The 25,539-nt window shown below is 48.9% G+C and overlaps 1 protein-coding gene across 1 annotated transcript in view; it reads left to right on the top strand.

Annotated features, from left to right (window-relative positions):
• Nucleotides 1–25,539, top strand: part of PRKCA (protein kinase C alpha) — a 368,337-nt gene that overhangs the window by 243,293 nt on the left and 99,505 nt on the right. Inside the window, exons 4-5 of the mRNA XM_004275403.4 lie at nt 18,404–18,515; nt 21,817–21,945. Of these exons, the coding sequence (XP_004275451.1) occupies nt 18,404–18,515; nt 21,817–21,945 (241 nt within the window). The remainder of the gene's footprint in view (nt 1–18,403; nt 18,516–21,816; nt 21,946–25,539) is intronic.

Genomic DNA, 25,539 nt, shown 5'->3' with positions numbered 1-25,539 from the left:
ACCCAGCTCGCTCCCTTTCAAGAGCGTCTCCAGAAGCCGCCACCTTCAGAGAGGGAAGGGCACTGCGCCTGGTGGTGAAATAAGCGTCCAACTCCAGGCGGGAAGAAACAAAGGAGAGGCGGCGCCCAAACAGGAACATTCCGCCTTCCTGGAAGTGACCAGCGGATGGACTCGTGTTCCCGTCCGAGTGGCCGGGGCTCTGTCCCACCGCTGCCCCTGTAGCTGCAAGGGAGGCCGGCAAGGGTATTCCGTTACTCCCCAGGGTGTCATTCCAGCAAAACCCAGAGACCTGTTCGTGAGGGGAAGAAGGAAGAATGGACTTTGGTCGGGAACCTAGAGCGTCGGCGGCGGGGAGGGCATCCAGGTCCCCGGCCATGGGAGCTGAGTGCTTCTGCAGGCCGTGAGCACGCTGTCAGCAGCCCGCTGGCACAGCGACGCGCTCGTGTCCAGGCACCCGGCTGTCAGCCGTCCACAGGAAGTGCGCCCGCGTTTACTGCACCTCGAGAGCCACGGCTTCGGCCCAGCTGCTCTCCTAATTATTCTGTGCCTGTTTGTACGGGGAACTAGACCTATCTGGCAGCTAACAAAATAGCCTTGAGGCTTGGAATCCATTTGATCCCGGAGCATCTGGAAGGAGCTCGGCTGTGTAGTTCCTTGACGAAGGTGTCCCCTGGCAGTGGAGGGGGGTTAAGTCTATCTGGTCACCAGCACGGCCCTTTCAGTGACTACGTTCTAGCTCACGTATCTGCTGCTAACAAATATTAACCCTTAGTTAACCTAATGAACCCCTGTCTGCAGAGGAACTGAAAGCTCTGTAGGGAAAACTCAGGTTGATCCTGCTGTGCAAGTAAGGTGGCCCCTCTTTCCCAAAATTCTGGGTGGACTGAGCTGTCCAGGCTATGAAATTGTGGGCCTGCAGGCTTCAGAAACGCGCCAGCGCCGACCCAGGAGACGCCTGAGTTTTCGAGGTCCACGAGCTGATGTTTTCTTTTTTTAACATCTTTACTGGAGTATAATTGCTTTACGTTGTTGTGTTAGTCTCTGCTGTATAACAAAGTGAATCAGCTATACATATACATATATCCCCATATCCCCTTCCTCTTGTGTCTCCCTCCCACCCCTCTAGGTGGTCACAAAGCACTGAGCTGATCTCCTTGTGCTGTGCAGCTGCTTCCCACTAGCTGTCTGTTTTGCATTTGGTAGCGTATATATGTCCATGCTACTCTCTCAACTTCGTCAAGCTGGCGTTTTCTTGATAATGGTTTCACAGTTCAGGTGTGTCTTTAAATATTTCTGTTAGAAACTCATCAGAATCGTGACCTTATACATCGAGGCATTTAAAAATGTGATAATTTCTTCTCCAAGGACCTACAAACCCTATTCTCCTCCTGTGTGCTTAAAGACGTACTTCGCTCTAAATTTACTCTCGTAAAACTTGGTCCGATCAACTAAATTATACCACCTGTCTTGACCACCTAGCAGTCAGCTGGGAGGTTCATTTATTCCACTTTGGAAATAGAAATCTTTTCATATCTGCATTAGAACCAGATTTCTTTACAAAGACTGTGGTTCTTGGGGTGAGAGTTAAGTGAAAACATTAAAAATCTATATCGATGCACTAGGAAGCACCTGTCAGGAGGACAGATACTCGTAGCTGATCTGGTGTTTGTGTTGATGTGTTTCCTTAGAAACTGTCACAGAAACCTCAGAGAATGGCAAGTAAGAGTACAAACGAATATCTCCTCTAGCTGCGTATAGGTTCCAGATATGTTCAGGAAGATTGCATTCAAAGCAGCGTTTTGTTGTGTCAGAATATCTTCGATCCTCACGTGTGTTCGCTGCATTAAAACTTGGCGGGGATTTAAAACTAAATTCAGAGTCCATATTAAGAAAAACTTCTCTAAAAAGAGACTTGATAACAATCGTAACAATACATTGGCAGCCCGTATGAATACTGAGTTGTTCATAGTTACTTGCATGCAAACAATGTCCATCTCCGTCTGTAATCTGAGAAACAAGATTAGTAATAACAGGAAAGCTGATTACAAACAGGTATGTTTACAACCAAAGTTTTAGCCCAGCAGAGCAGATCCAGTGGCCCAGAGGATGGCTCCCTTCTTTTAATCGGTGCTTAAGGGCAAAATAACAGTATAACCAAATAATTTTAAAGTGAGTTGTAACGAGACTTGACTTACGGTCTTTCCTTAGGACCGTGGTTCTCATTTTAATGTGCGAAACCGACATCCCTAGAAAATAAAATGCCAGAGGAACGTTTGTCAGGTGATGAGCTCCATAAACTGGAAGGCACTGACCTTTCCCAGGAAACTGTTGGTTTGCGAGGGGCTTTAATGCTGAGGCCGAGACCGAGACCAGGAGCTCTGTTGCATGTTCAGCCGTCTCTTCCCATTTCCCGAAGGACAGACGGTAAAACAGTTTTTTTCCCCATCTTGTCCTGGTGCCACATCTCGTTTCTTTGGTAAAAGAAATTGAAGTGCTCCGTCTTCCCACCAAAGAAACCTGCATCCTCACTCTCAGTGGTATAAACTCACAAGTGAAATCAGCTATAAGTTCTAGAATTTTCCTAAATGGGTAACAGTGTAACTGGTATTTATTTAGTTTTCCATCCTTAAACGTATGACCTTCGCTGGATCTTTTTGCCTAAACTTGAGATTGGCTTTTTGAGAGACAGAAATATATCAAAAGGTGCTCTGTCTGCTTAGAGACCCTGGAAGGTTCATTTGCAAAGCACCTTCCTTTAAAGGTGTGTCACCTGTGAAAGAGTTGGTTGGAGGCTGCAGTGGGGATTAAGTGTCACCGTTGTCATGACCTTCAGCAAACGCATATTGAGCTCCCAGGAGGTGTAAGATACGGTCTCTGATCTCTAAGAGTTTTCCATCCATAGGGAGGGATACAGGATTCATTCCTTCATTTGACAGATGCTGGCGAAGCGTCTGCTTTATGCCGGGCCCTGTTTGGGTACTGGTGGTTCAGCCATGAAGAAGGCAGCAGCAAGGTCTTCTCTAATCGTGGAATTTACATTTTAAAGACAAAGAATGAAGAGTTTAGAAACAAGTGAAAACTAAATAAGGAAAATAACTTCTGGTCAAGCGGTGAGAAGAAATAAGCTACTGAAACGCGGAGTCTCTGGGGACTCCTGGAGGTGGGAGGGGGCTGAGCCCGAGGAATCTGGGGGGCTCCTGGAGGTGGGAGGGGGGCTGAGCCCGAGGAATCTGGGGACTCCTGGAGGTGGGAGGGGGCTGAGCCCGAGGAATCTGGGGGGCTCCTGGAGGTGGGAGGGGGGCTGAGCCCGAGGAATCTGGGGACTCCTGGAGGTGGGAGGGGGGCTGAGCCCGAGGAATCTGGGGGGCTCCTGGAGGTGGGAGGGGGGCTGAGCCCGAGGAATCTGGGGGGCTCCTGGAGGTGGGAGGGGGCCTGAGCCCGAGGAATCTGGGGACTCCAGGAGGTGGGAGGGGGCTGAGCCCGAGGAATCTGGGGGCTCCTGGAGGTGGGAGGGGGCTGAGCCCGAGGAATCTGGGGGGCTCCTGGAGGTGGGAGGGGGGCTGAGCCCGAGGAATCTGGGGGGCTCCTGGAGGTGGGAGGGGGCCTGAGCCCGAGGAATCTGGGGACTCCTGGAGGTGGGAGGGGGCTGAGCCCGAGGAATCTGGGGGCTCCTGGAGGTGGGAGGGGGCTGAGCCCGAGGAATCTGGGGGGCTCCTGGAGGTGGGAGGGGGCTGAGCCCGAGGAATCTGGGGGACTCCTGGAGGTGGGCGGGGGGCTGAGCCCGAGGAGGGGGCGTCCATGTGGAGCCCTAGTGCCCGAGCTGGGCAGAGGGACGGCAAGTGCAAAGGCCCTGAGATGGGGACAGAGCAGCAAAGGTCCTTCGAGAGCCTGCAGGAAGGGGTGGGCGGGCTGGGTGTCAGTGGGGGGTGGGCGCATCTGGAGGCGCAGCTGGCGCCTGCGAACCCCGGGCTTCTCCCCGAGGGGGGAGGCAGGCGTGACGGCAAGCAGCGGCCCAGGGAGGGGTGGGGCCGGTAGGGCGCTGCCGCACCACTAGGCCGGGGAGCCGCTGGGACGTTCTGAGCCGAGGAACGTGTGCCAGGCAGTGGATCACGACAAGTAATATGGTGGGAGTGGGGGACGGTGGATGGGGAGGGAGCCCTCAGAGAGCAGATGAGTGCCACCCGGCATCGGGTGGCAGCCTTGGGGGCGTGTGCAGGGCCGGTCCAAGGGTGAGGCGCAGCCCAAGTCAGGCCAGCTCCGGTGGCTCCCCGCAGAGCCCGAAAGCCCCTCCCCGGGTCTCTGCAGCCGCGGGCTTTTGAGGAGGAACGGGAAGGAGATCGGTGGCTTGAACGCAGTGTCCCAGGGCGGGGGTGGTCTCGGGCTGTTGGCCACCTATGGCTGTTTAAATCTAAACAGATGGAACGTAAAGGAAGAGTGAAAATTCACAGGTCCTCCGCGTCTCACGTGCTCAGCACGCAGCTAGCAGTCAGTGCGGGGGACACCGCAGCGGCTCCGCTGGGCAGCACTGGGCCGGGCCATTGATTTGTCTGATGAGCAAGCCCTCCGTCTTCCTACACATCGTGGGAAAGTCTCCTGGGGGTGCACCTCACAAACTACCTTCCCTGTAGAAATTTCTGTTTGTACTTCCGGACACCAAGTAGATTCTTTGTGAAGTGACGTCGGTTTGGCTGTCACATGCTGCGGGCTTGATCAAGAATTAGAAAAATTGCGTTCCGGAACGAACAGAACGTTCAGATTGCATGTACCGTAGAGGCTGAATACAATTTCCGCCTGATTTAACTTCTCTGGAGTCGCCGGTCGTGAAGGCGAGGGCCACACACAGGCTCTGAAACGTGGGTTCGTGCACGCTGCAAGGGCAGCAGGATTCCTCTCTGCTCTCAGGGTGACAGTCCTTAAAAGTCATCAGACTTCCCGTCCCTGACGGCATGCTGTTCCCCTCTAGTGGAATCCGAGGGTATCTGTCTTTCTGCTCCAGCTTGGACATATTCGCAATAGCAGAGGAGATGTGACTCCAGAGAGATCTGGGAATAATAGTAACCTGATAATCTGGGAATCTAGACATATTAAAGATGGAAGATGCCGTTGTCATGTATTTCTGCTTTATGATAGGCGGCTGCTTTACATTTTATCTTTTTTCCTGTTCTCATGGGAAAATAGCCTTCTGCCCTGGGTCCATTTGAGTTACTTGGGGGAAGGAAAAGTTTGGGCATGCGTACAGTGTATCAGGTTTATCCTGATACCGGAAGGAGGCTTCTTGCCCAGTTTGTTTCTCTGTCTGCCGCTGGTTCCGCATCCAGCCCAGAGTCAGACCCATTACCTGAGCCAAAGGCCTGCGTTGAAATCCTAATTTTACCACTTTTACTAGCCATGGATCTCGCTGAAACCTTTCCCAAGCCTCCGTTTCTTCATCTCTGACTGTCCTCCTTTGACCCTTCCCAGCTGTTTCACAAGATAAAGGAAGTAGTAAGCTGGGTTCTGTGTGTTTACCTGAGCTCTCCCCCGCCCACACCACCACACACACACTGTTTCTGGCAGTATCCTGTTAGAAAGGATGGGTAAACAGGTACCCTGGAAATACGTTTCTGAACCCTGCGTGTACAGGTAGAGCAAAGGGGCGGGGCTGTCTTTAAATTGGTTACAGGGGACCACAGGCTGCCATCTGGTTTGGTTATATTTCCCCTTTTCTTTTAAATGTTGACTTTTTCTAAAGTCAAGCCAGTGAACAGGGGAAAAAAATCATTTTTAGAATACTAGTGATCACAGTATTTCTGTATTCTCAAATACAGAGACCATCACTTAGAGACATTTGCACAGATGTCTTTATATAGCACCCCTCCCCCTTCTGCTTGCTCCGTCTCCACCTCGTAGCCTCCCTGGAAGGGGGTGGGCAGCTGGGGCGGTGAAAAGAGGAAGCACTGAATATTAGACATTGGGATAAACAACAAGGTCCTACTGTGCAGCACAATATCCTATGATAAACCATAATGGAAAAGAATATTTTAAAAAATGTATATATATGTATAACTGAAGCACTTTGCTGTATAGCAGAAATTAACACAACATGGTAAATCAACTATATTTCTATTAAAAAAATCATCCAGTGTCTTAACCGAAAAAAAAAAAAAAAAAAAACTAAATGTTCATCAGGGCGAACCATGCTGAATTTGTGCTTTAATTGTAACACTTAAAACGGTTTGCTGTGAGTAGAAATATTAGCATGTTCTCAGTGATATTTTTGCTAGATATGTTTCACTTAAATAACAACAAAAAAGGTATTCAAATACCTTTCAAATATCTATTCAAATTCAAATACCTGTTCAAATTCAAATGCCTATTCAAATTCAAAGGTTTCTGCCGCACTAAGGGCAAACTTCATATGTGCCAGGGGTTTAAGATGTGGGATTGAAGAACTGAACAAGTGCTATTTTTGTCATTACCCTTCCGGCTGAGCTCTGGGAGGAGTTGCTTGGGATGCATTTAAAGTCACAGGGGGTGGAAAGTGCATTAGTGTTGCCTCCTGTTGTTTAAAAAAAAAACAGAAAGAGGGAATACATCTGCTTGATGCGGGTGCGTGCTCCAGAACCAGCAGCACACGGCAGCCAAAGGCAGAGATGCTTGGACAGCAATGAGGGGGACTGGGCAGTGTGCTGCCGCAGGACCACACCGTGGTGCCTGTGACAGTGCTTCTCGCGGGCGAAGGTCAAGGTGGAAGAGCCACACGGTCACATCTGTACAGCTGAACCCAGTGCATCAGCGTAAAGCTAAGCGCCAGAGACTTTGTAGCAGAGGCTAGAAATAGAGATTTTTTCTTTCTTTTTTAATTTGTAAGGGGTTCTCCTGCTTTATGGCTTTAGACCAGCCATGCTTAACTGACAAATGGCTGGAGATTTACGATCCCCCAAATGACTGAACCTTCACTGTTTCTCAATTCCCAGTTTAAGAAAAGGAACAAAAACATATCAATAGAAAGAACAGTAAATCCTTGAGATGAGCTGCAATTGGAGGTAAGAAAATGTCAACCAACATTTTGTGGCGGCTCAGCCATCAGTGAGCAGATGGGGAAATCCTGAGTCGAGGACAAATGCCTGCACGTAACAGAAATCAAGTAAAAGCCGAGAGTTACGTATCACTCTGTTTTTCACCAAGATGTGAAACTGGTTACTTGCAAGCTTATCCAGGAGGCTCAGCAGCCGGCCAGCCCAGCCAGAATGTCTTGATCGAAAACAGACCCCTGGGGCTTCCCTGGTGGCGCAGTGGTTAAGAATCCGCCTGCAAATGCAGGGGACACGGGTTTGAGCCCTGGTCCGGGAAGATCCCACATGCCGCGGAGCAGCTAAGCCCATGCACCACAACTACTGAGCCTGTGCACCTAAAGCCCGTGCTTTGCAACAGGAGAAGCCACCGCGATGAGAAGCCTGTTGCCACTGCAATGAGAAGCCCGCGCACCGCAACGAAGAGTAGCCCCCTTTCTCCACAGCTACAGAAAGCCCGCGCGCAGCAACGAAGACCCAACACAGTCAAAGATAGGTAGATAGATAGATAGATAGATAGATAGATAAACTTATTTTTAAAAAAGATTAAAAAAAAAAACCAGACCCCTGGCTTATAATGGATGCGTAGCTTTTCATTTTACTATTTCATGTTCATCCCTTTGGCCCAAGATTTCCACTTCTGGCTTTTTTCCTGAGGAGCTGATAAGACGCTTGCACCGTGTGTGCTCACAGACACCTGTTGGTAGTGTTGTTTGTAATAGTGAAATTGGAAGTAGCCTCAATGTCCAGGAACTGGGGACTGATTAAATCAAATATGGTTTGGCCATATGATAAAATATCACACAGTAAAATGAGATACTGCTTGTATTTAATGACATGGAAAGATGTTGGAGATGAACTGTTTAAAAAAGGAAAAAAATCACAGACCAGCCTATTTAGTATGATTCCTAAGAAAACACGCACCTCCACAATCTCATATCTTTTTGAATGAAGCATACCCAAAAGATAAGATTTTCCTTTCTACTTTGTATTTTCTAGTCTTATTATGACAAATGCGATCTCACCTACATAACTGAGCCTGTGAGTAAACAACTGGGCATTAATAATGGGTGATTAATGTTTACCACAAGGTTATAATCAGAAAGATCACTGGGCGTCAGGAAGTAACTATCTAACATAGCTCGGAGAGGATTGCCACTTTGGAAACATTTACTGGGAGTAATAAACAATCTGGGAAGGAATCAGGCATCTAGAGGAAGGAAGGATCCTGCCCACTCTGGACTGTGCAGTAAAGAAGGAGACAGGAACGCAGCCTCCGCCAGCCTGTTTTGTTTAATCAGTTGAGCAATACTAGCTGCTTGGGAATTCCAACATGATAGGGAGGCATGAAAGTCAGCTTCCTGCAAGTAATGTTACACTTTTTCGAGTCCGTGAAAAACATCTGCAGCATCCCTGGCGTATTATCCACCCACCAAAGCTTAGGTTTCACATCTGTCCCATCCCATCTCAGAGTGTCAGCCAGCGTTCCTCACGTGAACAACAGCCCAATTCTGTCTTTACTCAGTGAAACAAAGATGATGGAAGCTTGGAGATGCTTGAATAAATACGTCTCCATTTATCCCTGATTTGTTCTCAGAGAGTCATATAAACTTGGCCATGAATTTTTTTTGGGGGGAGACAAATAACTGTTGAGGGCTGGCGAGGGTTCACATAATTAAGATGCTTCTTGGGTTCCTGTTTTGTTTTCCCTTCAGACTGGGGCATTGGAGCTAACGAAATCTCTAAGTAGCACAAATATTATTTGGTGCTTTCAAAAATGCCATAAAAGTTTATCTAATAGAGAAGCAGATGGGTGGTTGCCGGCGGTTGTGGATGAGGGGAGGGTATGGCTCTAGAGGGGCGGGTAGTACAGGGGACTTCTTTGTGGGGCTAGAGTTCTTCTGTATCATGACCATGAATGTGATCAGTTTCATAGGAACTACATACACACACACACACACACACACAATGAGTGCATGTAAAAACCAGTGAAATCCATATAATAGCATTGTACCTACGGCCATTCCTGGATTTTGACTGTGTTACTACGGTTTTGTAAGAAACCATCCTTGGAGGGAAGCTGAGTGAAGGGTTCCATGGGAACTCTCTGCAGTTTTATAGCTTGTGAGTCTAAAAATAATTCAAAACAAAAGCTTAAAACGGAAAAAAGTAACGTTCTTTTAAATGTGAGATTTTCCTGAGAAGATTGTCATTTGCAAGATTTATCATAAATCTAGTTAATTAACTCACCTGATTGAACGGACAAAGAAACGTAATATTTGAATGATTTTTTTCTCCCTCAGAGGAGTCAGGTTGACTTTAGGAAAAGGAAAAATGATGATATATCCTTGACACAGAAACGTTCATGAACTCCTGGGTATAAAGTATAGATAGAGAGGTAAGGAACAGATGTGGAAGGTTGGGTTATTTCCCCTGCCGTTTGCTCTGCTGCCTGTGCGAGGATGACGGCGTCACCCATCGCCACATGGCCAGCAGCTCCCCACAGAGGACAGGATCTCCCCCAGGGCCAGGCTTGCCCTGTGCCCGGACCGGTGGCAGCCAGGGGCTGAGAAGTGTGCCTCCTGCAGGAACAGATTTCGTTGTTCAGTTCCTACCTCTTGATTTTCTTCCCCTGATGCTGGGGTGTCCCCAGGAGTGGTGGCCTCTTAATCCCTTAGTCCCAGAATGAGCACTGCTACCCTGCAGCACCTGACATAGAACATGAGTGAGAAATAAAGGTTTGTTGTGGAAAGCCAATGAGATTTGGGGGTTTTTCCATCACAGCTTTGCTGCTAAGCTAATGTGATACCTAAAAGGTAGATGGTTGATTTGACGTCACCAACTTGAAACGATCTTCAGTTGACCTTAAACCTACAAGATTTCAGCTGGAAGTTCTCTGTTGTCCTTCGTCCAGTAATATAAAATGGCAAAGGACTGAGCTCTCCGTGGGTCTTTGTAGATTCTTTTATTATTCGGTTCACTGCCCCTTCCTGGGGAGGATTTTACACCCTTGGCCCGTTGACTTTGGCTTGGCCGTGTGTCTTGCTTTGGCCAGTGAAGTGTGAGCAGAAATGATGGGACCATTTTCAAGTGGGAGATTTAAGAGCCATTGAGTGGTTCTGCCATTTCTCTTTTTCCTTTGCCATGAGACTGGCAATATCCCAGGGAGGGGCTGCTCTCTTGGGTCCCAGGGTGAAGAGTGAGAAACAAATGTTTATTGTGGTGAGCCACCGAAAGTTAGGGACTTGTTAACACAGTATAACACAGCCTCTCCCACGTGAAACAGGACCTGAGCCAGACCTGGAGCCTTCACTGTTACGGACACACCACCTGGCACACAGTAGGTGTACGATAGATAATTTTTGACGTATAATGAAGAAATTGATAGCTAACTAGGAAATAGCTTTTTTTTTAAAAAAAAAAGTCTATTCAGCTCTTCTACACATTTTAAAAAATATATTTATTTGTTTGGCTGCGCCGGGTCTTAGTTTGCAGCCTGCGGGATCTAGTTCCCTGACCAAGGATCGAACCCGGGCCCCTGCATTGGGAGTGTGGAGTCTTATCCACTGGACCACCAGGGAAGTCCCGGAAATACCTTTTTTTTTTTTTTTTTGCTGAATAATAGTTAGGCTTTGTGGTTTCAATACTTGCATCTTTCAGGCATCTTATTTTAATATCAGAATTTCATACTAAATCATCAAAGATTCTTTTGGAATGTGAAAGCTGTCATTGATAAGATGTTTATATATGTCAAGTTTTCCGGAGATGTTAACATATAAAATTTATTACAAAGTAAGGAAATACTGGTTATACTATAGCTTTTAATTAAGATTTCAGTTTTATTGATGGCTGGTGGGACCAGATATCTGCACCGTGGTCTCATGTAGACACCTTCTCAGCAGATTGCTGGGGAAGCTACAGACAAAGCCGTTTACCACCAGATATAACAGCTGTGCCCCGAATTCCTTCACCATGTGTAGGCTCTCCCTCTAAATGGTCTCATGAACGGGGTGAAATAGAACCAAATAAATTCAGCTGGGATTCCTGGTAATTTGGATTACGTAGATAATGTATGAATTCATTTTTTTTTAACTTAAATCGTTTCGATAGTGTTTAGAGCCTCCTCTCACTGTTACCTCTGAAACTAGTCAGAGGTCTATTTTACTTACATATCTATCTAGAGAAAAGCTGTTTTATTGTTCTCTATCCGAGGGTTATTTTTTAGTCTGCTTTCTATGTAAATGTCACTATGTTTTATGTTTCCCTCTGTGGCTTGCTGTTTTCATTAGACAATATATCTTGGGGATCTGTCCCTGTAGTTACAGAAAGATCTAGCTCATTTGATTTAACTGGTACAGAGTATTCCAAAATTTAAGTAAATTATGGTTTATTTGGCCTTGCTGGTAGCTATTTATATAGAATTTTTTAAAAAGACTCTGTCACTTCTCATTTAATGATTACAGCATCTTACATAGCGGGGCAAAGAACCCGTAAGGATCTTTCTGCTAGCAAAGCTGGGTTTGACAAGGTAGTCCAACTGTAAAGGTAAATGTTACTCATCAGAATAAAATGGGGTTACATTACGATCAAAAATTAACTGTCACCAGAAATGGAAGACCCTTAGTTCTGTTTTAGAGCAGACCACATTCAACAGGACTGGTATTAGCAAAGGCAGAGCACACTTGAGCAGGCTGATTCCTGAGCCTGACAAGGGCTGTCAGAGCCTTGTTCGCTCAACACGCGATGTCCAATGTCATGATTAGAATCGTATCCAAGTTACATGAAGTCACCCTCATCAGATGATCTGGTTTTGGTCATACTCTGATGTTAACAAAAAGTTTTAAATAGGAATTTTTAAAATCATAGACTTTAAAAAAAAAAAAAGAAAAAAAAAAACTTGTTCCCAAGAAATTTAAGGTCACAGAAATAATGCCAGATTCACCCTCGGAGCAGTGTTTTTGGTGTTGCTTGTGTAGTCAGCACGGGGGTGACGTTTAGACCCAAGCTTGGCTTACAAGTGTGCTTCATGGGAACACATCAGATGGTGAAACAGGGACCTTTCCTGGTACGTGGAGGGAGCAGCGTGAAGGAGCCACACTGCTCAGGGCGGCTGAGGAAATCGCACCCCGGGGCTTCAGTGAAAGGCAGTCTTTTCCAGAAACTCCTAAAGCCTGAACCCCAGCCCTCAGGGACAGCGGTTTCCGTCCTCCCTCTATGGGAAAGGTGTAGGGCATTTCAGAGACACTCACGTTCAGGTGGAAAATTCAAGCCCGGATGACCTCTGGCCAGAAGGCTGCCGTTCTTTTCACTCATCCAATTAAAAGGGCATTTGAAGGGATGTCTATTCAAATATAAACATCCTCGTCAAAGAGCGTCACTGAGCGCCCGCCTCCTGGGGTATGAGGGTTTGAACTCCTCTAGAGGTTTCCCATTGCACGTTGCTGGATGCGTCGCCATCATGGAAGCCTGCAATTTAAACCGCATCTAGAAGACGCCTTCTGGATGCTTACAGACGATACAAGAAGATGTCTAGGAAATGCAAGGCCCACGAGCATCAAAATATTGTGCACTGCAGACCCATGGGTTTATTACTCTGAACGTGTTACAGAATGATGGTGATGGTGCTGAAGGACTTTGAAAAGTCCTGGTAGAAATGCTGAGATATGTTTCCAATTAAGTTGCTGTATTATAAAATTAAGGTAGGAAAAGCAGGCTAGCAGGTGCTTCCAGTAGGACTTGAAATGTTCACGTGTTATTTTTTTCCTAAGCAGTCTAGATTGAGATTTGTGGGTTAGAGTTCATTTGTGCCTATGAAAATTGGTTTAGTCAAAAACTTGTTTTTCTCCCCCAAACGTGTAGACGACAGAGACGTCTGAGCTGAGTGTTTCCCGCTTTCGTTATAGCATAATGTCAGGCTTGTGACATATGACAGCAGGTTTCATACTCCTCTTAATGAGAGGTTGCCAATGCCTAGAGAAGTAAAAAGTAAGATTTGCACCTATTGCACTAAATGAGAAAATGTTACCAACTTGGTAGTAGTGCAGATTTGGTATGAAGACCAGCCATGTCACTGTGGTACCAGGTGCAGCCGGACTTGCCCTAACTTATATGTGGGATACCTATCGTGAATCCCCAGGTGAACAGGGATGGAAGTGTGCTTTGTTAAAGATTCGGAGGTCCCCTTCACACATGTGTAGGGAGGTTCACCATGTATGAGACAAAATGCCTTTAGGCGATGCTAAGGCAGGTTTCTGCATCCAGGTGGCTTTGCGGTCCCAGAGGAACCTAATATCATGTTTGTTTCTTTTCCCTCCTTGCTTCGGTTTCCAGGAAGCCCAGAGATAACGTGAAAACTTACTTGCCAGCCTTGGTTCTGGTCCAGCTGCAAATTCAGCAGTGTGCCTTAGGAAATCTCTTTAAAGCCCTCAGCGTCTGTCCTCTGGCGGGGGCTGGGGGGGTTGGTGGTGAATGATGAGAAGATGGAGGGGGAGGAAGGTAGAGGAATAACTGTCTGCATGAGTGGCAGGTAAAAGAAAGAAAACACTCTGGAAGGCCAGAGGAAAGATTGAAAGCGCGCCTGGTCCCAGCATCTGGGGCGGCTTCCTGCAGGACGAAGCAGCCTTCGCTGTTGCTTTTTAAGGTGTTTTCGGCAGATGGGGTGTTGGCAGAAGATGGTTAGACCAGGAGTAGGGAACACCCAAAACAAGGTGAGAGGGGCCAGGGTACTACCTGGGGCTTCCCCAGTGGAAGGGTTGGACATCGAGGTTTATAGATGTCAGAAAGACCCCTCGGGTCCCGTCCATCAAACGCTGCTTCTCACTCCCCGAGGGCGAGTGACACTCGGGCACCTCAGGCTCAGCTCCTCTGCGCACACCTCCCCGGCCACACGGAGCCTCTTGGGGACGCCGCGGCAGGCACTGTTTGTGTGATTCACTCAGCAGCTGTGGGGAAGCCCATCTTGGAGCCCGCAGGGCACAGCTCCTGCCTTGGGGTCCTATCTTTCCATCCAGGTTACCAGCATCACCTGGAAGCCATGGCTGACACACCTTTCACTGTCCCAGGCCCCGTGGCTGGCCCTACACTTCGGAGGATCCCTCAGTTGGCCTGTGCCTTGAAATGCTTTTGTTTCGAAAAACTGATCAGAACGTTTTAGAAACAGCACATGCTTCCTACGCTTAGAGAAGAGCAATCTGATTCTACTTTTCAGATCAGTCTTGAGACTCGTTCTCCCAGGACCCCTTCCCATGAGATCCAGTGAGTTACATATTTGATGAACCAACGACAGATGCACTTTTGACTTAATGTGTCCTGTTTGACTTAATGGTATTTACCCAGCAAATATTACTGTATTCCCTATTCAGTAAACAGAGCTTTTAATTCGTAAGTTGTACAATAAAAGCCCATGCCTGGGAATTCTGCACGTGAGACCTGGTGAAACTCCCAAGCCTGCCGTTTAGTTCACATCTCTGCAGCAGTGTCCGTGTCCCGGTTTTGCTGACATACCGTGGTCGCTCGTGTAAGATGTTATCAGTGGGGGAAGCAGGGTGAGGAGTGCATGGACGGTCTGTACTTTTCTTGCAGATTCTTGTGAGTCTTCGATTATTGCAAAATAAAAAATGAAAAGTTGGTTGTTTTCTTTTTAACAGCAAGACAGGATCAAAGAGATCATCTATTCCAGTTGTTTTCAAATTTTTCTTTTAGCAGCAGCCTCCCTCTCCCACCCTCATCCCACAGGACGTCCCGACACCTCTGTCGGGCTCCCCAAAATCCCACGGGGAAGGTCCTGATCCAACCAGCACCCTTGGGGTCCAGATGAGGAAGTTGGGGCCCAAAGAAGTTACTGGCTATTGATGGAAAATCAGAGGTCCGGGAAGTTTGATTTTCAGAGCAGTTGCTCTCTGCAAATCTCCACTAAGTCACAGCCCTTCACCTGACACTGGCTTCTCTTGTCAGACGAGGTGAGATCAGACCAGGAAGAGCACCCGTGCTCCTGAGTTCATTTCTGCGCTGCAGGAGGTGGTTGCGGCCACTTGCCGTGATGCCCGGGCAGGTTGGATGGGCAGGTTGTCTCACAGCCGCTGCCCTGGAGGGCGAGTCCAGGGCGGAGGGGAAGGACTCAGGGCCACAGAGTTCTGTGCCTTCTTGCCAACGTGGCCTCCCCTCCAGCCTCCTGTGGGCACCGGAGCCCGTTAGCTTTCTCCTCCCTCCCCTTATGAGCCCAGGTCCCTGAAGTATTGCTGGGAAACCTTTGACACCTTGGAGTTTATGACGATGACGTTACTGTTGGAAGTAATCTTCTCTTGCCTTCATCCAGGGGTCTTTCAGGTTGCAAAGCCCCTTCTCACATGTTTTCTCGCCCTCACCCCCCGGCTAGGGCACTGGCAGACTAGGTTTATTTCTGCTGTGTAAATAAATGGCTGCTGAGCTTGTATCAAGGTGGAGTCAGAACACAGGTCTCCAGAATCCTGGTAAAGGCTCTTATTATATAGATGGTGGTTTTCATAACGCTTCCGCACACAGGGATGGTCCGCAAGCAGGTGGGTGTTTGTGTTGTTATTGCCGTTGTTATCGTAGGCACCGTCCTTGGCACAGTTTTAGGGTGTAAAGACTCCCAGAACCTGGTCCTTCTCCAGCCACATCCAGGAGGGGCAGCTCTCTCCTGTACCTCCAAAGGTGAGAGCCTGAAGATGCCACATGGGCTTGGATGAGCAAGCCTTAGGTCCTCCTGAAAAGTGAAGCAGGTTCCCCTTGTGCCACGTCAACAGAGATCGATGTGACAGCCCACTGGCAGGACAGCTGCCCTGGGACCGCCTCGTGCGCCCAGGCTCCGGGGGCTGTGTGGGAGCTGCCACGCTGGATTTATTTCACGCCGATGGTTGATGCTGTCCTCCTGCAGGGAGAACGGGCTGTCCTTCCCCCTGGCCTCCTTTTTGCCTCCACATGGTAGGACACAACCTTTACTATCTGCATTGGGAACTTTTAATTGGTACTGACACCAGCCTGTGCCCTTGACATTTTGCCCAGCGTCCTGGGATATTGGGGAAATTGGTGGAAGGCTAAGCCCACACTTCAGACCACGTTCACAGCTGCTACTGGCTGGAAAAGTTACCTCCCAAGGAAGGTGTGGATTTTTTTCACCCCAAGAGACATTTCCAAAGTAAACCAGTGACCTGTGTCAATCCTTTACACACGTAGGCACCTGGCACCCATTAAGCACTTACTAAATATTTGTGGAGGAACCTTCTAAAGCAGTGGTTCTCCGTCTTGTGCACCTGCCAGCGTTAGGCTCACCTGCAGGGCGTGTTGAGGCCTCCTCCACGGAGTTTGATGCAGTTGGTCTGGGGAGGGGCTAAATGATTTCATTTCTAACAAGTTTCAGGTGGCGCTAGTGCCGTGTAGGGACGGTACTGTGGAAGCCACGGTCCTAGAGCAGAGATCGGCAGCCTTCCTGTAAGGGCCAGTTCGCCTTTTAGCCGTCGTGGGCCTGCAGGTCCCGCCACTCAGTTCTGCCATTGTAGCCACCGGAAATACGTAAATGAACGAGCACGGCTGTGTCCTGTAGAACTTTATTTACAAGAAACAGGTGGTGTTCTCATTTCAAAAACAAATTGTGTTGCAAATATTAAAAATGTTTTAAAGGTGTTAGGAGAGCCTCATTCTGGGTGGATTTCTGAAAGCTCTTGGATGGGAACCAGTGTTAAAGCCTCAGCTACGGGTCAGATCCCATCTCTGATGTTCACTGGCTTAAGACTTTGAAGAACACTACCATCTCTGCAGAATGAGGAGGATGATGATAATAATAATAATAATAATACAGTGACAGATCGGAGGAATGCTAACATTTATCGTTTACATGAGCGTTTGACTTACTATTCTTCATACTATTTTAATCTGCATGATTAAAATATTCCAGAATTTTAAAATTTTTATCTTTAAAAAGTAGTCAAAATAATTCATTGGTCGGTATGTGTCTTAGATCTTAGGTTCCAGTGTCACCCAAAAGGTCAGTTATCTTATGAAGTCACGATCACCTTTGGAATTCCCTCACATCACCAGCACCCAGGCTCTTAGAAAGTCAGAAGCCAAGCATATCTTTCTTTGAGTATCTTTGCATTGGAGAAGCCCCAGAGTAAAGGACACATCAAGGACACCCCAGGCTTCCCTTGTCTGTAGTGGAGCTCGTGGTTTCTCCTCCCCATAACCCTGCTCCCCTGGCATCTTCCTTCATTCAGACAGTGGTACCTGCTCGGGCCACAGAGAATGGTTTGGGAGGAGGAATCGAATGAGGAAGGGTTCTGATGTGGCATGTTGAGGATGAAATTGGTTTACAGCTCAAATAGGATGTGTTGATCCTTTAGCTCAGTGCTCTGCTTTACGTATTAATAAACAGAGGTGCAGGAAGCAGAGGGGCTACTGCTTTACGTGGGTTTTCCCTTCTCAGCACCTCACTAAGATTGACTTGTTTTGTCTTTATATCAACCACATAAGACAAGTCCTGTTAATTTCCCGGGGTGTAGATGGGGCAGAAAGGATGAGTAATTTGCCCGCGGTCATGCCTCTGGGAAGGAAGGGAAGTGGGATTTGAGCACAGGCAGTGTGACTGCAGAGTCCGTGCTCTGTCATTACTACTGTGTGCTAGATGGGATTTTTGCTTCCTTGTCTATAATCTGTCTGTAGGTTGAGGAACAAAACACTACTTGGAAAAAGGCTGCCTAGTTGTCCCTTCAGTCATCTGCGTGGTGCTAGAGGAGATGAATTGCCACGGGGGCTAGGGGAGGGGGCTTCCAGGCATTTCCAGTGTTCATCTGATTACACTGAAGTTTCCCTCTGCAAGTGCATATGATGCTTTGGAAATGGTGCAGAGGCGGGAAGACGTCCCCGTGGGTTTGGGTGCATATCTGGTCTTAGAGTATATTCCTGGAAGCCTCGCCCTAAAGGAAATGGCCCAAAGTCTGCTGAATGGCTCCAGGGTCACTCAGCTCAGCTTCACGGATACACCCTGATTTTGTGCCTGCTACAGCCCACGCTGGGCCCTGGGGATGCGGCAAGACCACGGTGTCTGAACCGCTCTGCTCACCCTCGGGCACCTTGATGGCTCTGGGTCCAGAAGTGGTAGCTGTGGGAGAAACCCCGCTGTGTGCGGATTACACCCCGGAAAGAGAGGGAACGTGGGCGTCCAGTGCCCAGCCCGGAACGGGCAGCCTCTTAAAAGCCCATCGTGTGACCTCAGCCCACGGTGCACACAGTCTGGCGCCTGGAGCCTTGCTGTGGAGGCGGGAAGGGTGGGCCTGAGGCGGGCCTGGTCCCCAGGTGTGGTCTCCCCGTGACTGATGTGCTGCTTCTCCCCTCAGGACCCCAGGAGCAAGCACAAATTCAAGATCCACACCTATGGAAGCCCCACCTTCTGCGACCACTGTGGGTCACTGCTGTACGGACTCATCCACCAGGGGATGAAGTGTGACAGTAAGTAAGTTTTCTTTCTTAGTAGGTGCTGAGGCTCTGCGGCGTGCGTCCGGGGTTGACAGGGCCCTTCAAGAGTTAGTGACTCTTCAGCTCGTCAGTAGAATTCGTTCAGATATGGACTCTACCGAGAAAGTAGAGGATCTCTCCACTGTCGAAGTTGTGGTTTATTAAACTGCTTAACTGCCTAGTTATGAGCCCTCACCCCACAACCACCCGATTTAATGAGGTTGCTGCTGCCCCAGTCCTCCGTGGCGGAGATCTGCAGTCACTGTCGCACGCAGGCCTGTCACACCCCACAGCGAATGCCGTGTGTCCCCACCTCCAGATTCCACATTTGGGTTGGCTTCAAGATGAGCTGAGCATTCGTACTCATTATCTTCCTGGGTCTCTGATTAGTGGGTGGACTGTGGGAAAATCCAGTAGGCTCTCGTTAGCGCTGAAACCACAGCAAGAATAAAAACGGGGAGGGCATCTTACTTTAGAAGCTCACTTGGCCTGTGTGTTTCTGGACAGATCAGATTCCTACCAGGCCAGTTAGAGATGAAACCCCGGAAGACCTCCGTCCTCTCCCCTTCCCCTTTCTGCTCTGTGTGTATCACCACCAAACACCAGGAGGAAAGAAAAACATCTTTTTCTTTCTGTGGAAACTCTTTGCTTTGGTTATTGTCATGTAATGAGATTCCCCAGGCTATTTATTTGTTTCAATAAAATTTTATTCTTAGGACATGAAAAGGTACTTACTGAGCCTGTTTTTTTCTAGTAGAAGGGGAAGGGTTATGGGAATATAAGATGTGTCATTGGTTAATGATGGCTTTTAGGGCCCAGAGCCTCATCTGTGTGTCCCGACACGGAGCAAAGACATACATATGTCGTCTTCCCTCGGTATCCGAGGGGGCTCGGTTCCAGGACCCTCCACGGACGCTCAGCGCCCACAGTCAGTGGATATGGGGGTATGGATTGGGTGGGGGGGCAGCTGTGGAATTGTTGGAAAGAAATCGTGTCTGAGTGGACCTGTGCATTTCAGACCCGTGTCACTCAAGGGCCACCTGCACATAAACATCAAGCTCTGTGAACTTTATGGAGTAGACGGCTAGCTTCTCAGAGCGCAGGGCTGCTTCACCTTCCCGAGCTGTGGAATCTAAGAGCTTCACGGAAGCCTCGCGATCAGCAAGGCCGGTGGCTTCCTGCATTTCGGGAAACGCTAGGATTCCAAAGACACTGTTTTCAGAGGCTCTGCAAGTGTGGATTCTAAGTGCACTTGTAAATACACTTTTAATTATTTTAAAACTTGGAACAAAAGTGAATCCTCAGCTGTGTTAGGCACTCAACCTCGGCGAGTTGAAGGTGACCTTGCAGACGGGGCCCTCCCGTTTCTCCTGCTACATCCGCTGCAGAGTCAGCCGGGATCGTGAAGCGTGCCCTTAAAGAAGGGCACCAGCTGCCCGTCCTCTTCTGGGTGAACCAGGATTTGGGGATGCTGTCCAACTTTAACACGAGACAGAAATAAATGCGTCGCTGAGGCTGAACTGAGTCTTCGCCTGGCACCGCTAACGGCTGGGTGAAAAGTTTTGTTCGCATCAGAGGCCTTTCTCGGTTATCCAGGAATGTCTTTATAGTAAATAAGTGGTATAGATTTGAATTTATTAACTTAGTTAATTAACTAAGTGTATGCTAATGAAGTGACACTCATCTGGTTTGTAGATTAGGATCCTGCTTAATAACATTTTAGTTGTAAAATGGGTTCTGTTAGTAAAAGTTTTGAAAACCACTGACCTAAACCAGTGTGTTTTGTTTTGAGCTCTTTGCCTTGGAGTCCTAGGGTTTCTGGGGCGGCTGCCTGTGCTCCTTCCTGGGGGCTGCAGGAAAATAAGCAGATGGGTGCCAGGACCCAGACCACCCCCCAGCCAGAGCCACTTCTGCAGGGAAGAACCCTCTTCCTCTGCCCTTACACACAGTAGGTTATGATGCTGTAGACACTTCTGCTCGGTGGAAAGAAAGTCAGCAACCACTTGTGCAGGCCTCTTAGTCTGCGGAGTAGGAAAGGGAGTGGGAAAGCCAGTGAGCTTCCCAGGATGTACGATACAAGCCGCGGACGGTAGCGCCGAGACAGAGATACAGCCCAGGGCCCTTTCACCTCCCACGCCCTCCCTGAGGTCCACGTCCTTTCCAGAGGCCTGGCATTTATTCCCTTAAGTTGCACGTTCTGCCCAAGTTTGAACACGTGATTTGGTCAATGCGGGTCATAGCACAGCTTTTCGAGGCTTTGTATTGGCCGAATCAGGGTACGTGGTTCTGAACGGTTCCCTTTGGGAATGAATCCACGTTAATCGTGCTTCCCTCGTTGTGTCCCTTTTCCTGCTCTCGGTGTGTAATAGTCGTAGCTGAGATCCGTTGTCCATGATGCTGCTTGCTGTGTAGTTCACCACGTTAGAATTAGCCACTGAAGAGGAAAGGGGCGTGGAGGCTCAGAAGAGCCTTGTAGCATCCCCTGCAGGATTCGCAGGCGTCCCAGGGCCGCCCCTCCTTCTGGAAGCCTGAAGGTACAGGACCAGTAGAGCTGAAACACCTACACAGTCTTCTGTTTGTGCTCAGTGCACCGGGCTCTCTTCAGGGTTCCTTTAGTCCATTACAGTAAGACTGATCTTTTTTTAATCCCCCCCCCACCCCCGTCTCGCCCACGTAATGTCAGCTGGTGAGAAATGGCTTATGCCAGGCGTGTATTTGTTTTACTCAGAATAATATTTAAATATCTGAAGACAGGTTTAACATATCAAGCACAGGTTCTTTTAACAACAACAACAAACAAAAGCAATGCACTTAAGCCTCCTTGGAAATATGGTTTACTGAGGAAAGGAACATTTTCTGTATTTCCTTTACTCAACCCTGCAAGTTCTCAGAAAGGCATAAGAAATTCTTGGCAGAAAGAATCGTATTTAAAATGTGCGTGCTGTTTGCCTCTGTGTACATAAAATAGTAATTAGTCTGTGCTCTACATGCGTTTACCTGTGTGGATTTTGTGTGCTGTTATGTATTGGAAGCATTCACAGAAGACAGGGGGGTGTCTTGCTTCAGTTAAGCCTGAACAAGTATGGATCGAGCATTTTAAGGACACTGTCGCTGTCATGCAGCCTGTGCTGTAAGGGACATCTGCTAACAGTTCTTTATGTCACCAAAGCATTACAGCAGAGTATCGAGTCAGAGGGTGGCTCATTTTCACTTCTGTTCATGCAGCCAAAACACCGAGGGAGGGGTGTTTCCAGGCCACGCGCCCAGCCTCACCCTTTGCTTTCTTGACTCGCAGCCTGTGATATGAACGTGCACAAGCAGTGCGTGATAAACGTCCCCAGCCTCTGCGGGATGGACCACACGGAGAAGAGGGGCCGGATCTACCTGAAGGCCGAGGTCACCGAGGAAAAGCTCCACGTCACAGGTAGGCAGTCTCGGATGGGTGTGAGGCGTGTGGTGCTCCATGGGCTTCGGATCAAGGGCAGGCCAAGACCCGGGCTGCTCGGACGCAGAGCCACGGGGTCTCATGAACGTGCCTCCCGATTCCCCAAATGCCAGCGTCAGTCAGGGTCACCATGGCCGTGTGGAAGAAGTGTTCTGCAGCAGGGCCAGCGGACTGTCCCCCGGTGATGGGCACACCAGAAGCCACTAAGCAAGATGCCCCGGGTGAAGGTGGAACCCGGGCGAGGGCAGGCGACGGCTGACCCAGGTGTTTAAGGGCCTGGGCTGTGGTGACCTGATGGGCCCGCCTCGAGTATTTACGCCTCCTCTGAGTTGGGTGCGGTGCTGAGAAATCCACACAGATGAACTTATCTGCTTCTCACAACTAGATCGTTAGCCTCATTTTCCAGAAGAGGAAACCGAGGCACAGAGAGATGGGAGCCCTGCAGTGTCACATAGTAACAGACCCTGTGCTTCTAACCATCACACCACCTGCACCTCACAGACAAGATGGCTGAGGCACCAGAACTCCATGTCCCCAGGCCAGGCGCCCCTCCTCGGGGCCGTGTCAGGGTGCGCATGTCACAGCACAGCTTTTCCTTTGGTTTCCCACCAAATCCACGCTCAGCCGGGGGTCCTCAAGGTGACGCCCTCTGTGCTGCGTGTGGTTTAAGGCTCAGGTGGCAGCCTCGTTTCCTTGCTCTGGAGGCCCCTCGGGTGCCACCCGCACTGTACGCTCCCTTCTCCTGGACCAGGACATTTATTCTCATCAGATCAGCAAACGTATTGTGTTCCCATTTGTATTTAAAAGTGGAAAAACGGACTTAATTTTCCTGTAGGAAAAAAAGACTTGAAGGGTCTGTTTAAGGAAAAAGCGGTGTGGGGTGGGGGAGGAGTCCCAGAGGAAGCTCACTTTTGGGAACATCCTCACGTTTTTTTTCTTTGGAAAACAATCCAGTGTTCTACCCAGTGCTGTCCTGTCAGGTAAGAATTCAGGGAACATCAAACAGGGTTTTGAGGTGTTGCGAGGAGAGGGTCCACACACTCTGTGGCTGGTAACCTGATGAAACGAACCACATACGGCTAGTGGTCAGAATGGGACTGTGCATAAAATCCCCACCACAGACACAGGACCCCTGGTGCCTTTGTGTTTCAGAGAAGTTCCTTGATTTTCTCAAAAGCCATCCTGCCTGCCCCCTTGCGCTTGGGGCTGCGGTTCTCGCCTGCGTTCCCTTTGATTGGAGGGATGCTGCACCGTCACAGCCCCAGGCTTATTTCTCTCTCTTTTTTACTAAGGCTCCCTCATTGTCAAAGTCCCGTCCTGGGGGCAGGGAGCGTGCAGTTTCAGAGAAAGTTACCATAAAGCAGAGACTGAGTAAGTGGTGAGGGATCGCAGCAGAACGCCTGTTGACTGAGCAGCTCCGTGCTTCTCCCCGGCTTTACAGCGACCCACGGCCATGGCGATGTGGTGGACACACAGGGGACAGTTGGAGCTCGGCCGGGAGGGTCGCAGCTCCCTGAGGGCTGGACTACCTGGCAGGGATTTCAGCGTTCAGCTTGCACTCCTTTGCTTCTGAGTACAAAACAGACTGTGCGTGCTAGACCGGCCCGTGCCTTCTCCATGTGGCGCTGCCTGAGTGTTCCAGGCTCTTCTGTGAGCCTCAAGAGCCTTGCAGGTGTGAAACTGCACAGAGGGGCACAGATGCGCTGTCTGGGGTGGCACACGGTACGAGGGAAAGACCCACCTTGCAGGGGACGGACAGCCAGGTGTATCCTCCTGGGACTGCTATGCTAATCACTCCAACATTGCCAAGAGTTGAACTTGACTCACAACTGTGGAATCATCTTAGGGGAAGACACCCTCCCTGAGTTTGAGACTTTTCATGCATGAAAGCCAACCAGTGTAACCTATGGCTGCAATCTAGGTCATGTCTCGAGAACGAGTCTACACGTTTGTGCAGAGACGTAGCTCTGCTCTAGGACTATGAATTCAGCAATACTTTTTCATAACAGCAGCAACGGCAGCTCACAGTGACTGAGCACTTCCCACAAAAGGGCCACCTTCGAAGCACTTTACATAATTAACTTATTTAAACCTGTGCGGAAGTTTATTATCCTTATAGATGAAGAAACCAAGGCACAAAGAAATTAAATAACTTGCCCAAAGTCACACAGATGGTCACTTTAATGGTTACATATTCAACTGATAGAAGTAGAGATATTTTAATGACAGTACCAGTAGGAACTGGAATCTTATCTTAGTTCAGGCTGCTATAATAAATACCATGGACTGAATTTCTCTTGGTTCTGGAGGCCGGGAAGTTCAAGATCAAGGTGCCACCAGTTTGGTTTCTGGAGAGAAATCTCCTCCTGGCTTGCAGGGGCTGCCTTCTGGCTGTGTCTTCACTTGGGGGTGGGGGGGGAGAGAGAGAGAGAGAGAGAGAGACAGAGAGAGAGAGAGAGACAGAGAGACGGGGGGGTAGAGAGAGAGAGAGAGTCTGGGAGTGGGAAGAGGGAGGAAGGAAGCAAACTCAGTGGTGTCTCCTAAGGGCACTGATCCCATCCTGAGGGCCTCACCCTCATGACCTCATCCCCTCCCAAGGCCCCACCTCCTGTACCATCACCGTAGGAGGTTAGGGCTTCCACATACAAACTTGGAGGCACAAACATTCAGTCCGCAGCAAATCTAACTTAAAAATACAGTAGTTATTTGTGTGCAGGAAATTCAGTCCTAAATATAGACATCCAAACTAAAGGAAATAACCCGTTAGTAATCATTTCCTTAAGACTTTTAGAGTAATTTTAGATTTTCAGAATCAGAATTAGCCTGGCTTCAAGGAGAACAGAAATATAAACAATAAACCATAACGAGTAGAGCTTATGGTACAAAAAAAGTCACAAAAGTAACACAGAGGGCTTCCCTGGTGGCGCAGTGGTTGAGAGTCCGCCTGCCGATGTAGGGGACATGGGTTCATGCCCCGGTCCGGGAGGATCCCACATGCCGCGGAGCGGCTGGGCCCGTGAGCCATGGCCGCTGAGCCTGCGCGTCTGGAGCCTGTGCTCCACAACGGGAGAGGCCACAACAGTGAGAGGCCCGTGTACCGCAAAAAAAAAAAAAAAAAAAAGTAACACAGAGTTGCCTACACCTTTCACCCAGCAGCCCCTGATAGTCACGTCCTTACATAACCATACTTTAGGCATCAATGTAGTCACATTTTTAAATAGTACCCGATAAATTTGTGAACAATAGGTACCTATGTTAGTCACTAGAAATTGTTTCCAAGAGTCAAAGAGAAGACCTCAGGCTTCCTTATTCCAGTATAAAAGGCCGGCGAGGAACACAGGGCAAGGCCCCTCCCTCGCGGGACCTAACACCCCTCCCGCATCACCTGCCTGTTCCCCTCCTCACCCAGCGGGTCTGGCACTTGCGTGTGGGTGTCTGGACAGACGGTTTCCATAACAGCAGCCGCCATTGACCGAGTCCTTGCCGTGTGCGTACTGCTGTCCACAGGACTGGACCTTTCCCCACGCCGAGTGCTTGCCGTGTGCGTACTGCTGTCCACAGGACTGGACCTTT

This window comes from Orcinus orca, chromosome 19, assembly GCF_937001465.1.
Source record: "Orcinus orca chromosome 19, mOrcOrc1.1, whole genome shotgun sequence".
Lineage (NCBI taxonomy): Eukaryota > Metazoa > Chordata > Mammalia > Artiodactyla > Delphinidae > Orcinus > Orcinus orca.
This window is presented reverse-complemented; position numbering and strand designations above follow the sequence as displayed.